Below are 13,776 nucleotides of genomic sequence, written 5' to 3'. Positions count from 1 at the left end.
GGGAGGCTCTTAGTGGGCTCTGTTATAGTACAGATGGCATGTGCCATCTTGCACACCGCACACAGACAGATGCACACACCTGCACGTCGGTGTAGAGGACGTTGCCATCTCCCCCGTCAGCGTCCTGAGTGTCTTCTGCTATTTCTCGGGAACAGAACTGTGTGTGTTGGCCCTTTGTGTACAGCACATGGTGGCGTGTAGCTGGTCCATGTCAGGTTACTGGTGGCTCCTCCTCTGTCCCCAAGCAGGGATCGTCTGCGTGCAGGAGCTCCCAGGCTTACTCACCTCTTACCCATGGGTGGGTACTTGTTCCTAGGCCCTGGCTGCAGTTTGTTCCTCAATTGTACAGTGTCTTCAGTTGAGTTTGAAGGGATGTTGGACCCACTTCCTAGGGTGTGGAGTCCCTGCTGTCCTCACGAGGCCCCATCCATGCCCCCTGGCACTGTGGGAATGCCTGCCAGCAGATGTGAGGCTCAGCTCCTTCTCACCTTCCCGACTGGCACTTGGCAGCTCTTCCTTTTGCTGTCTGCAATATCCCAGAATTTCTCTGTTGAGAGTGAGAAGAAATCATATTCTTTCTGAGAATTAACAGAGATTTCAGAAGAGCAGCTTCACCTAGTGGTCTAATCTTCTTCTTTGACTGTGGATCTTCAGCCAGATCCCAGTCTGTGTGCTGTTGGGAACTGATGAGGAGGAGGCTCTGAACTCCCCTGGGCAGCTTCCCCGCCTCTCCTAACAGGCAGAGAAGAAGGGAGGGCGGGAGTTTGTGGTGTGGTTACTTTGCTGATTGTCACTGGCTTTTGGAAGACAGTGAGTGGTGGAGTGGTGGAAACCAGTGGCTGAATTTCCGTGTGCAATCTCCCAGCGTTTCACTGGTCTCAGGTTTCTGGCCTGGGTCTCCATTGTGATTATTTGACATTTGACTCTTATACAAAATAGTTATCTAAAAGTGCTATACTTAAGATACCTTACCAAATTATAAAAATTAGTATTCTAAATCTCTGTCAAACTAAGTTTTAATATGCTAGAAGATTCTGTTATATGTGTAAAATATTTCTGACTGGTACAAAGGATTGAAGTGGTGTTATGATGTGGTTTTACAGAAGAATCACAAATTATAACTTTAGTTTGGGATGAGAAAAGTATTTCCCTTCTCTGTAGATACTAGTAAATATTTAGATCCCAAAATGTTGCCAGGTTTTTTTTCCTTTGTAAACATTAACAGTCTGGTCTGTCACTGTGGTCTGGCTGTGGTTGCACAGCAGTGTGTCTCTGGGGTTTGGCTGTGTGTTGCCTTCTCTGCTGGTGACTTGGCTTGTCACATCCCCCTTACACAGAGCAAGTGGCAGAGATCATCACCGAGGTCCCCCCAGACGAGCCTGTGAGTGCAGCACCAGACGAGCGGATAATGGAGCTGGTTCTGGGGAAACTGGCCACTGGCACTGGGGATGCCAACCCTGTGCCCAAGTAAGTCCCACCCCAGCACCTCGTGGGCAGACAGTGTGGGTGGCTGCTAAGGCATCCCGGAGGGAAGGGCCTCCCCAGCAGGACAGCCCGAAGAGAGGAAGCAGCAGGAATATTCTGGAGCCCATGAGTATAATAGTTCGTCCACAGTGAGCAGTTTTTAGAAAACATATTAACCATGTATCTCGAGGCATTAAGTGCATTCACACTGTCGTGCAGCCATCAGCACACCATCCATCTCCAGAACTTTCTCCTTTCCCCAGACCAAAGCTCTGTCCCCTCTGGGCCCTGGCACCCCCACTCTGCTGAATCCCACCTGTAGGAGAGGACCACACAGGACCCGCCCTTCCGAGGTGTCACGTCCTCAGGGTTCATGCGTGTCACTGATGACACTTGGGTCACTCCCACCTTTTGACTGTTCTGGGTAATGCTGCTGATCTTGTATTTGAATTTCCCTAAATTGGATACCTCACCCTGTGTTTCTCTTTCCGTCTCTTTTTGTGAACAAGAAAAATATGTGTGTTTCAATTATTATTCTTGCATAAATGTTTACCCTGATGCTGAATACATTGGTGATCTCCCCTGTTTTGGTGTGCCTGAGAGTTGTCAGAACGTGCCCAGAAACCTGGAAATACCAGAAACTAAGACTGAAGTACTGTCAGGAATGGCATTACCTATCTGTTTATTAACACTCTGTCACTGCTCAGAGGATTTCAGGGGGCTTGCTGTCAAAAATGCATCTAATAGTGCAAAGAACTTTGTAAAAAATCAGGTTTAGATAAAACATAAAACAGAAGAGCATCCAGCCCGGTGAGAGAGTGGAGCACAGCTGTGGTGTTCTGGCTGAGTTTAGCTCTGTGCTTACTGGTGGCCAGAGTTGAAACCAGTGAGCTGTGCGGCTGTCATAGAACAAGGCTGGTGCTGTTACATCTTCCAGGTGTCTCTTCCCTCTAGATGCCCAGAAGCTGGGGTTGCACAGTCCGACTTTCCTGCCCAGAGGTCTGGGTTCAGCTAGGAAGTTTTGGAAGGAGGCTGTTTGCAAAGGATTGTAGCCTGGACGGTCTTCCCCAGTGAGCTAGTTTCCCACCTGTCTTTTACCAATTCACTCATCTCAGGTTCGCCCATCACCAGAATAACACCATCACCCTCAAAAGGAGCCTGATCCTGTCCAGCAGACACAGCATCCGGCGGAAGCTCATCAAGCAGCTGGGGGAGCACAAGCGGGTTTACCAGTGCAGCATCTGCAGCAAGGTCTTCCAGAACAGCAGCAACCTGAGCCGGCACGTGCGCTCCCATGGTGTGTGGGGGGCGGGGCAGGGGCGCGTGGGCTCCCACGGTGCATGGGGGGCAGGGCAGGGGCGTGTGGGCTCCCACGGTGCATGGGGGGCAGGGCAGGGGTGTGTGTACTCCCACGATGCGTGGGGGGCAGGGCAGGGGTGTGTGTACTCCCACGATGCGTGGGGGGGCGGGGAATGGGGCGTGTGTTCCCACAGTGAGTGAGGGTGGGTTGGGGAATAGGGTGTGGGTGCTCCCAGGGTGCATGGCGCAGGCAGGAGGGGGCCGTGCTGTCACACTGTGTGTGAGCCGGGGTCACCTGGGAGGCTGAGGGCAGGAGGGGGCACGTGAGCTCACACCGTGAGTGTGCCTGAGAGGGGACATGTGCCCCCACCCTTCATATTGCCTGACATGGAGTGGAAGGGGGTCCTCTTCCCCAGCTCCCACCCAGCACAACAGGAGTGAGGGGCTCCACAGCTGTCTCCAGGAAGCCAGGTTCCAGAGGTCGGCACGCTGTGTTTAGTAGGTGTCGAAGCCCCGAATCAACCTCCCCTTGGTCGGTCCCACAGGCGACAAGCTGTTTAAGTGTGAGGAGTGTGCGAAGCTGTTCAGCCGCAAGGAGAGCCTCAAGCAGCACGTGTCCTACAAGCACAGCAGGACCGAGGTGCGTGCAGCCACCTGGCTGCTCCAAGTCCTGTGCAGCGGGGAAGGCCCAGCGCAGGGGTGGCAAGAGCACAGGCTCTTTTGTGTCCCAAATAAGGAGAGAGGAAAGGCTGGCGACAGAGCCATGGGGTCTCAGGCAGCACACAGGCTCTGTCTCTATGGGCTCTACCTGTTACTAACAGCACATCCCTCCAACCAGGTCGACGGTGAGTACAGACACCGCTGTGGGACCTGTGAAAAGACCTTTCGAATCGAGAGTGCCCTGGAGTTTCACAACTGCAGGACAGGTGAGGTGATGCGGGCCTGGTCCCTGGTCATCCTGTGTGTGATGGGGCCGTGGGGCTCTGGGTGGAATTAAAGCTGGTTTGATATGTAAACCTCCCTTTCAATGTGCTTCCTTCTCCTTCTGCTTCAAAGCAGTTGAAATGGTGCTCTGAGCAGGTAGCCACATGGGTGGGAGCTTTCCCTACCAGAAGGGGGTGTATTTATCTCCCCAGTGGTCATGGAGGCTGTCAGTGGCCTGAGTTTGAGATGTGTGATGCAGGGGCCTGTCCTCACTGGGAATGTGAACAGCAGCATGCAGTCCAACCCAGGACCCTGTGGGACACGGGCAGAGGCAGGACCCTGCGGGACACGGGCAGAGGCAGGACCTTGCGGGACACGGGCAGGGGCAGGACCCTGCAGGACACAGGCAAAGGCAGGACCCTTGGAGTGTGGTTCTTCCCCTTGTCTTCCCCTGCCCCGACCAGGAGCTCCCCTTCATCTGTCTGTGCTGCACCATCCAGGGCAGGGGGTCCTTGCTGCCTCCCACAGATATTGTGCTCTGAGCCTATGTCGTGCTTGGTCTCTAGAAGTGACCTGGAGTGTGAGGCGGGAAACTGGTTAGGCCTGGGTCGGCCTTAGTAGAGAGGGGCCTCTGGGACTGAGGATGTCTCAGGCCCCAGCTCTCAGGCCAGGTTAGAAATATGTACACACAGCAAGGAGACTACAGCCTGGCAAGGGCGTCTTGTACAGCCTGGCTGCAGGTTTTCACACAGCCCCAGGACACATTGCCCTGTGCCCTGTGGGAATGACAGGCTGCCCTTTGGGGGACCCATGCCTAGCAGAGCCCACATGGTGGGCAGTTCCGGACAGGGCAGAAGGAAGAATCACAGTTGTCCTCTGTGGCTCCAGGACTCAGAGCAAAGCTAGGGTGTCAGGGTGTCTAGCAACAGTTGGCCTAGAGGCTAGCAGGCCAGGTGGCCAGCCTTTGACCCACTCTGCATCTGATACTTGCCTCTGGCTAGTCCTTGTTAAAGTGCCGCCACCCTGTGCCTCTGGAGAACCGTGGGCCAGAGTCAGGGGACTCCCTAGCTAGGGCTGCAGCTGTTCTCAGGCCGTGTGAGGCCTGCTTGCCAGCATCTGCCAGGCTCCTTTGCCCAGTTGTTGATTGGTTCTGTTTCAAGGACTCCTGTCTGGGACCATTCATAGTGTCTCCTGCTTCCTGCCCCACCAGGAGGGGTGCTCAAGTGGCAGGCAGGGCTCACATTCCACCTGAGCTTTAGCTGCTCTGAAGGATCCATCTTTAAGGCATGGTGGGGGGGACTCCGGAAGCTTCTGGATGAGCCTCCAGGGTGCTGCACTGCCTACATTCTAAGCCCTCCCATCCCAGTGTTCATGTGAAATTTGGGGGACAGCCACCTGGCTACGTCCGTTTGGTGTGGTATCAGCAGGACAGCGGAACCTTGGTTTAATTTCTTGATCTCTTGGGTGCTCCCCATGGTTTTGCCAGAGTATAGCGGGCTTCCTGAGGGTGTTGCTGGTGTCTGGAGTGCTTGGGAACAGACTTAGGGCTGAGGGACAGGAGTTAACTTTTTCTCTGGACACAGATGAAACAGTAATAGAAGGGGCCAGAGCAGCAGCTGTTATGTGTCAGCTAGGAGTTCTGCTCAGCCAGATGTTTATCTTTGCTTATTTTTTTTTTAAACACACAGGGTCTGGCTCTGTTGCTCAGGCTAGAGTGCAGTGGCATCATCATTGCTCACTGTAACCTCGAACTCCTGGGCTCAAGTGATCCTCCTGCCTCAGCCTCCTGAGTAGCTGGGACTACAGGAGTGGGCCACAAGCCCGGCTAATTTTCTGTTTCCTTCTGTAGAGACAGGGAGTCTCTGTATTGCTGAGGCTGCTCTGAAACTCCCACCGCGGCCCCCCAGAGTGCTAGGATTACAGGCGCGTGCCACACTGCCCGCCTGCCTTTCAGTTCTGTAGAACCAACAAAGTGTCAGGCTCTAATTTTAAAGGTTAAAAGTTTTAGGCTCAAAATAAAGGCTAAACCCTGAAACAGAGGTCACTTTCAGAACACGCTATTTGTAGACAGTGACACTTTCTTTTTTTTTACAGTATTGAAGTTCAGAGAATTTGTATCTTCCTTAGACCATTAAACAAAGAAATTGTGTAGGGGAAGGAAAGCTTTAAAATTTGTAGTCTGGGTTTTTCTCGGAGTCCCTCCACAGGACCTGTCTTGTTTTTATCCCCTGTGGTATGGTGCAGTGCTGTGGTAAAGTGTCTGGTCTGAGCGTGTGTGTCCAGCGTGTACCTAACTAAAGCAGGACCTGGGGACAGGTGCTTAGGTTGAAAGATGTGCCAAATTTGGGTGCGTGGATGTGTCATGGGGAAGGAGTCTGGGGAGGGACAGTCCCGGAGGGGGTGACAGCAACATGGGGTGCTGGTTGGAGGGTGAGGGACCAAGGTGGGCGGGAGAAGCTCACCTTGGAGGGGATGAAGGGTAAGCACGGAGCTTTTTGAGGTGAGAAGGCGCTGAGGTGCAGCTTGCCTGCGGCATCTCGTGCTTCTGGGGTAGGCGGGATTTGACTTGCAGGTGACGTTTATTGCTAAGTATGTCCCCCTGGTGACCTTCCTGCCCTTGACCCGTGCTTTACTGCCACTGCTGAGGCCACCTGCTTGTGCCTGCATTCACCTCAAACCACTGTGTCTGTTTGCTCTCTGGACAGATGACAAGACGTTCCAATGTGAGATGTGTTTCAGATTCTTCTCCACCAACAGCAACCTCTCCAAGCACAAGAAAAAGCATGGGGACAAGAAGTTTGCCTGTGAAGTCTGCAACAAAATGTTCTACCGCAAGGATGTCATGCTGGACCACCAGAGGAGGCACCTGGAAGGTGAGCGCACCTGCTGTGGGTACACGCACCGGCCCTGGGCATCGCCCCTGCAGGTAGGCTGCTCCTACAGTGGAGACAGGCACGTTGGCTCAACCTTCAGAAAGTGTTTTTGCCATGCCTGCTCTGGTGCCTGAAAGCATCCTCTGGCCATCCTCTAATACTCTCCTGGGAACCTGCCCAGGGCATGGAAGCAGGCAGGGATGCAGGGATGCAGGCAGGCAGGGATGTAGGAATGTAGGCAGGCAGGGATGCAGGCAGGGAGGGAGGCAGGAAGCCAGGCATGGAGGCAAGGATACAGGCAGTCAGGGAGGCTAGGCAGGGTATCAGTGGTGCTCTGAGCAGGTAGACATGGTTGGAGACTTATTGAATGTCCCTCGGGGGAGAAAGAGTTAAGAAAGCCAGGCTATGCCTAGAATTGAATGATATGCAGTCATTCAAATTGTTTTTCAAAGATGCTAGATACTATGAAAAATGCTTTCAATTTGGCTGAAAGCAGGAAAAAAACAGTTAAAGAACAAATAAGAGCAGCTCTTGTCTCCCTGACCAGCCCTTAGTAAAGTATTGACCAAAACACCTTTTTATAAAAATTTGGGGGGGGGTCACATTAACAGAGAATTACAAATGAAGCTTTCTGCTTGTTAAAAAGATGTGAGATAACAAAATCACATGTGAAGTATAACTGTATCCATACAAATGTGCATAAAAAATAGCACTGGGCCAGGTGTGGTGGCTCACATCTGTATTCCCAGCACTTTAGGAGGCTGAAGTGGGAGGATCAGTTGAGACTAGGAGTTTGAGACCAGCCTGGGCAACATAGTGAGACTCTGTCACTACAGAAATTAAGAAAAAGTACCCAGGTGTGGTCTGGCTACTTGGGAGGCTGAGGCTGGAGGGTCCCGTGAGCCCAGGAGAGGTTACAGTGAGCTGTGATGACACCGCTACACACCAGGCAGGGTTACAAAGCCAGACATTGTCTCTAAACAAGTAAATAAGTAACAGACCAGAATTGCATCCTATGTCGTTTTTGCATTTTACTTATATTACCTTACTCTTCTTGTTTCATGAGGATCCCCAGTGTTTTTCTTTGTGACCCCTTGGGCACCATACTTGGGGTCTGCACTTGTGACCAGGCAGCCTTTGAGGAACTGTGCCTCGGTGTCTTCACCCATGCCGGGCAGACAGTGATGGTGCCCGACTGCTGGGGTTAGCTGTTCCCCGTGACGCTGCATGGCATGTGCCCATAATCAGGTGTCTCCTGTGGGAGTGAACTCAGGTTGTGACTGTTGCACTGTGTTCCCTCTTCACGTTGGGGCTTGTGCCACACCCTGCTCAGATGCCCTGTGTCTGCCACAACCTCGTGCTGCTGCAGCCTTTCAGGAATGTCTGTTGTCTCGAATTCAGCTTGCCCGGTGTTTCTAAGTCTGGTTCCACATTTATGCCCACAGCAGGGGTCAGCTCCCGAGAGGCACTTCTCACTTTCGTTCAAAGACTACCTGTTTCACATGAACTTTCAAAAGTCTGTTTTACTCCCAATTTTGAACAGTATGCCCCCAAATCATAAAGATTTTATCAGTTAACTTATCACACTGATCCTGATTGGACTGATTTAATTTATAGGAGATGAGTATTAGCATCTTTCATTAAAACCATTGGCCCTCTTGCAGCCATCTGGAAGTCATGCGTTGGCCTTTAGGCTGAGAGGACACGCCTTCCTCAGCCAGAGCTCATGCAGCTCTGGGTCCTTCTGTTTCCAAGTGTCCCAGAGGCATAGCCTGTGTGGCTGAGTCCTGTATGCACCTCTGGTCCCCTCCCTCCTGGGAACCCTTTGAGGAGTAGCAGTTCCTGATGTAGTCCTCACCATGTGCAGGTGATGTCACTCACGGTCACAGTCCCTCCACTCTGGGCAGCCCCGTCCTCCTGTCTAGCTGGATAAGTGTCCGATGGTCCTTTGTGCTCTGTGTGTGTTCATGCTTTTGCTGGCGGGGTCGGGCATTTCAGGCGTGCGGCGAGTGAAGAGAGAGGACTTGGAGGCCGGTGGGGAGAACCTGGTCCGCTACAAGAAGGAACCTTCCGGATGTCCAGTGTGTGGCAAGGTAACTCGCTGTCGGTGCGGGGGGCAGAGAGGGAACACATGTGGTCTGAGACTCAGAGCTGTCCCCATAGACTGTGGTGAGGATGAACTGAAGTGCCCTCCCATTCTGCAGTGCCATTCTGATCTCTTTGGCACTTAAGGTGAGTTTCCAGTGAGTGAACTGAGAAGTACTATTTCTTTGACAGCCTTTTTCCCCCTTTGCCGTAATTTTCCACCTAAGCCACTACATGGCTCATACTCTCCTATGCAGTGTCTTTGAGATGTCCTCATGGGAAGGCTCTGGCACAGCTCACAGGGAAGTGGGGGGTCCTAGTGACTTGACTTTGCCTGTCAGCACTGGTGTCTCCTGCCCTGCAGCCGGGGAGTGTTTCCTGAGTTAGCATGACTGTCCTGTGCTTCCAGGTGCTCCTACAGCTCCTGTGGCAGGGATAGCAGACGCCAGGGGCACGCAGCTTGATGTTGGACTGGAGCCCCTGGGGGCCATCCTGCCATTGGTTCAGGATTCAGACACTGCATGCTTAGCAGAGATGCTGGATTCTAAATGCCCAGTGAACATGCTTCCCATCCCAGGAGACCCCCAGAGCCTGTGTCTGGTGTGGTCAGACCCTCCCGTCACCATCACAGCCACTTCAAGATGGTCTCTTCTCTGCAGTTAGCACCTTGAGCTTCCCTTCACATACTGTCACTCAGCTGTCATGGCGAGAGTGTTGGTCAGCTGTCCGCTGTGTCCTAGGAGGACGAGAGCTCATGTCCTTCTTACGGAGTAAAGCTTCTGAGTGGCTCCCAAGCAGGCCCCAAGCCCCAGCTGGTCTGGCATATTGCTGTGGGAGCTGTGGGAACCACCAGGAGGAGGGACAGTGCTGACTCTGTTGCAGCCAAGCCCAGTTCACAGGAGCCACATGGCCAATGTCAACATGCCCACATGCTCAGCAGCTGGGGAGCGCCAGTCCCACAAGGACCGCCAGCTGTAATGGTCCAGCTGCCCTGCCTGCTGGCTCGTGGCAGCATTGCCAGATCTTCTGATCTTTTTGAGTGAAAACGGAGATACGTGTTTTTATATGAAACTTTCTGACTTTTTCCAAACCACAGAGCAAGCCAAAGCAAAGAGGTCAGCATGGCAGTGTGGCCCTAACCCCAGGCTGTGGGCTCGGGAGCATGGGGATGAGCTGAGATGGCCAGGCCTGGAGTTACACAGGGCGGAGGGTGGATGAAGCCTGTGTCCCCTGTCGGCTGTCTCTGGTCCCTGGGGGGTGCTAGGCCTGCACATCTCCACACTGCCGGGAGAGCAGATGTGTGAAACCCCCAGCTCTGTACCTGGCTCTCAGATGCCCTATTCTGCTCAGTGTTGGTTGAATTCTCAGCCAGGGTCGGCAGGTAATGGAATAGTGTGTATATTTTGGTAGCTGAATTCTTCACTGTTTCCAACCATTTCATCTTCAGTTCAGGCTTCCCGATGAAGGAGGTAGCTGCCTCCTACTTAGGGCCCCAGAGAATCCCCTGCACCTCTTGGAAAGGGGTGTCCCATGGGAACATTAGCTTCCTGTCTCTTCCGAATCTCTCATTCCCTTTTATTCACCTCTGTTTTCTTTTCCTGAGAATGTGCGTGTCAGGCAAGCTTTGGGAGACCTGCACTCCAGGCTGCCGGGTCGCTGGGAGCCTGCAGGTGTCTGTGGGAGGCGGGGCCTGGGCCTCGGTCTGCTCTTGGTTTTGAGCGCAGGGACCACATCTGTCTTGTAGGCCAATAGCAAGCCCAGTCCTGGTGGTAGCCACAGAGGTGACCCTTAGACAGGTGTTGGGTGAAAGGGGGAGTCTGTACATGCCCCACTCTAGGCAGGAAATACCAGGAAGTTGGAGGCCTTAATCAGAACGTTCTGATTCTGTGCAGGAGACCCTGTGCACAAGTGGAAGATGTCACTGCCTTTAATCTCAGAAAGTCTCAGGTGTTTCTGTGATTTACTGGCTTCTTTGCAGACTCTGTCCTAGTAAAATGTTTAACTGACCTAAAAAAGCTGAGCGAGCTACCACTTATAATGGAGAGTAGAAAGTGGTTAATTCCATAGTGTAACTAAGCGCCTAAGTGTCTCACAAATAGTCTTGTGCTACATCAAGGATTGTATTTCCCACACCCTAAGGAGTCGTTGGAACTTAAGAGTGTGGGGAACAAATGTACTGCGTGCGTGTGCGTGTCGACGGTGCCGGGCTCCCCGACCCTGTGGCTTTCCCGCCCACAGGTGTTCTCGTGCAGGAGCAACATGAACAAGCATCTGCTGACCCACGGCGACAAGAAGTACACCTGTGAGATCTGCGGGCGCAAGTTCTTCCGCGTGGACGTGCTCAGGGACCACATCCACGTCCACTTCAAGGTGCTGGTCACATCCGCCTTCCCAGCACAGGGCGTGGCAGGTCCCTGGCCAGCATCTGTCCGACTCGGGCTGCTGTAGCAGTGCCCTGGGTGGGGGCCTTAGAAACAGTGGGCGTTTGCTTCTCACAGTTCTGGGCTTGGAAGTCCAAGATGAAGGCCACTTCCTGTTCATAGGCAGTGCTTTCTTGCTGGGTCCTCATGTGGGGGATGGAGTGAGGGTCCCTCTGGGGTCCCTTTTATGAGTGCAGATCCCACTCAGAAGAGCTCCGCCCTACGGCCTAATCACCTCCCAGAGGCCCCTATCCTGACACTGTTACCTCAGGGGTGGGTTTCAGCATACGAACTTTGGGGGGAACACAGACATTCAGGCCCCAGCAGCACCCTGAAGTAGGTGACAGCTTGGCCATGTTCATTGTCTTCAGACTGAGCTCCCTGGTGACCCTGGCTTCATCTCCTGTGGCCTGGCTGGAAGAGAATTCCTGCACTCTGGGTGCACCCGGGGGAAGCCCCAGGAGCCGGGTGGTGGCATTTGCGTCCCTCCTGCCTCAGAGAATAGCAGGCAGCTGAATGAGGCTCAGGGAACATGTAGACAAGGGGCGCAGCAGAGCGCAGGAGAAGGGCTGCCTGCGAGGAGCAGAGGAGGTGACGCTGGTGCCAAGGGGGAGTCCAGACCTGAGACACTGCCCAGCCACCCACATCCCAGTCAGTGCCAACGTCTTGCTGGGCGTGAAAGTGGACGGCGAGTGCAGTATGGGGGGGCGAGCCCAGGAGCAGAGGCCACACCTGTCCAATAGGGGACGAGCTCATTAGGGCTTCCGTGTGTCAGGAGCTTTCTGCTCCATTTTGGTGCATTAACACCCTCGTGGTATAAATAACAAGGCTGCTGCCACGTGTTCAAAAATTGGGACCCATCCCTGTTCCAGGACATTGCGCTGATGGACGACCACCAGAGGGAAGAATTCATTGGTAAGATCGGGATCTCCTCAGAGGAGAATGATGACAACTCTGACGCGAGCGCAGACGCGGAGCCTCACAAGTACAGCTGCAAAAGGTGCCAGGTGTGTGCCTGCCTGCCCTCCAATGCTGCGCGAAAGCACCGGGCTGTGGGACCCACACAGCACCTCTGTGCAGTCTGAAGAGCTCACCTCCAGGCAGGGACCTGGTGGGCTGAGCGCAGGCAAGGTGTCCGGGAAGGCCATCCTGCGTCAACTCCAGTCTCACAGGCCCCCGTGCCCCATCCCTGAGAGCCTGCCTTTTGGCCTGTATGTGTTCACACATGCAATGCACAGGCCAGGACGGCGTCAGTGCCCTGGAGGGTCAGCTGAGCTGTCTGTAGCCCAGGTTCCTCTGCCTGTCCCTCTCCTGCCCTCATGAGGCCCCTGTGTAGGGAATGGACTTACAGGTAGGGAGCTACTTTGTTCAGAGGAGACCGTCTCATGCATGAGGCTCCCCACTCCCCACCAGGGCATCCTGAGTCCTTTTCTCCCAGCACGTCTAGGGCCTCAGTGTGACTAGCTAAGAGGCCCGTGACCAGCTGTCCCTGTGGTGCAGCTGACCTTCGGCCGGGGGAAGGAGTACCTGAAGCACATCATGGAGGTGCACAAGGAGAAGGGCCATGGCTGCAGCATTTGCAACCGGCGTTTCGCGCTCAAGGCCACCTACCACGCCCACATGGTCATCCACCGGGAGAACCTGCCGGACCCCAATGTGCAGAAGTGAGCCGGGCACTCTGTAGGAGGGAGGGCATGTGCTTCCCTGCAGGGACACAGCACCATCAGCAGCCCCAGCAAGTCTGTGCCCTGGGCCTGGGTTGGGCTGCAGGAGGCTCTGGTGCTATTGTCCTGAGCTTCCTGTGTCCCCATTCTCAGCCTGGACTCACAGCACCAGGGGGCCGGTGACAGGAAGCTGGCAGGTTCTCCTGCCCATAGACGACCAGAAGCCCTTTCTTCTCCCAGTAATGGGCCCTCATTAATGCTGGGCCACACCTGCTATCCAGCCTGTAGTGACCATACAGCCTCTGCAGGCTGGATGGGACCCAGGGCTGTCCAGGCAGTATGGAAGGGACGACTTAAACAGCAGATGTTTATCTTCTCAAAGCTCAGAGGCCTGAAGCCCCTAATCCTGGTGTCAGCAGGCTCCTTGGCAGCCTCTCCTTGGCTTGCAGGCAGTGACTTCTCCTCGTGTCCTCACTGGGTCCCTCTGTGTTGGCTGTGTCCCCATCCTCTCTTCTTACAAGGACCCCAGTCTGACTGGGTTGGGGCCCGGCTGCAGACCTCATTCAAATTCATTACCTCTGCAAAGACCCCATCTCCACACACAGCCCCGTCCTGCAGTGCTGTGGGTTAGGCCTTGGTGCAGTGACGGGCAGGTCACAATCCAGCCGGTAGCAGGCTAAGTAAGACCTGTGCTGCTCCTGTTGTCCCCATGGAGCCTTCCCTCCCGCCATGGCTGGGTAGAGGTGCTGGGGTAGAGCTGTGGCCGCTGCAGTGCTGAGGCTAGTCTGGTTGCAGGTACATCCACCCCTGTGAGATCTGCGGGCGGATCTTCAACAGCATTGGGAACCTGGAGCGCCACAAACTCATCCACACGGGTAGGTGGCAGGTGGGGTGGGGTCTTCACGCTCTAACATGTGCCAGCTGCTGCTATCTCGTCTGGCCTGCCCAGCGGAGCCCCCTACCTCCTCACACCAGAGGCCCGGGGTTCTGAGGAGGCTGCTGGGGAGGTGCACAAGGGGAAGGGTCACGGCTGCGGCATCTGCAACC

At 54.3% G+C, this 13,776-nt stretch overlaps 1 protein-coding gene across 2 annotated transcripts in view; it reads left to right on the top strand.

The window, feature by feature from the left end:
- Nucleotides 1-13,776, top strand: part of PRDM15 (PR/SET domain 15) — a 52,229-nt gene that overhangs the window by 21,717 nt on the left and 16,736 nt on the right. For both annotated transcript variants that reach the window (XM_012810284.2, XM_023518124.1), the window contains exons 7-16: nt 1,338-1,467; nt 2,580-2,761; nt 3,309-3,403; nt 3,602-3,689; nt 6,393-6,560; nt 8,559-8,653; nt 10,884-11,015; nt 11,938-12,072; nt 12,566-12,729; nt 13,525-13,604. In XM_012810284.2, the coding sequence (XP_012665738.1) occupies nt 1,338-1,467; nt 2,580-2,761; nt 3,309-3,403; nt 3,602-3,689; nt 6,393-6,560; nt 8,559-8,653; nt 10,884-11,015; nt 11,938-12,072; nt 12,566-12,729; nt 13,525-13,604 (1,269 nt within the window). The remainder of the gene's footprint in view (nt 1-1,337; nt 1,468-2,579; nt 2,762-3,308; nt 3,404-3,601; nt 3,690-6,392; nt 6,561-8,558; nt 8,654-10,883; nt 11,016-11,937; nt 12,073-12,565; nt 12,730-13,524; nt 13,605-13,776) is intronic.

This window comes from Otolemur garnettii, unplaced genomic scaffold (assembly GCF_000181295.1).
Source record: "Otolemur garnettii isolate 467f Iridium unplaced genomic scaffold, OtoGar3 scaffold00128, whole genome shotgun sequence".
Taxonomy (NCBI): domain Eukaryota; kingdom Metazoa; phylum Chordata; class Mammalia; order Primates; family Galagidae; genus Otolemur; species Otolemur garnettii.
This window is presented reverse-complemented; position numbering and strand designations above follow the sequence as displayed.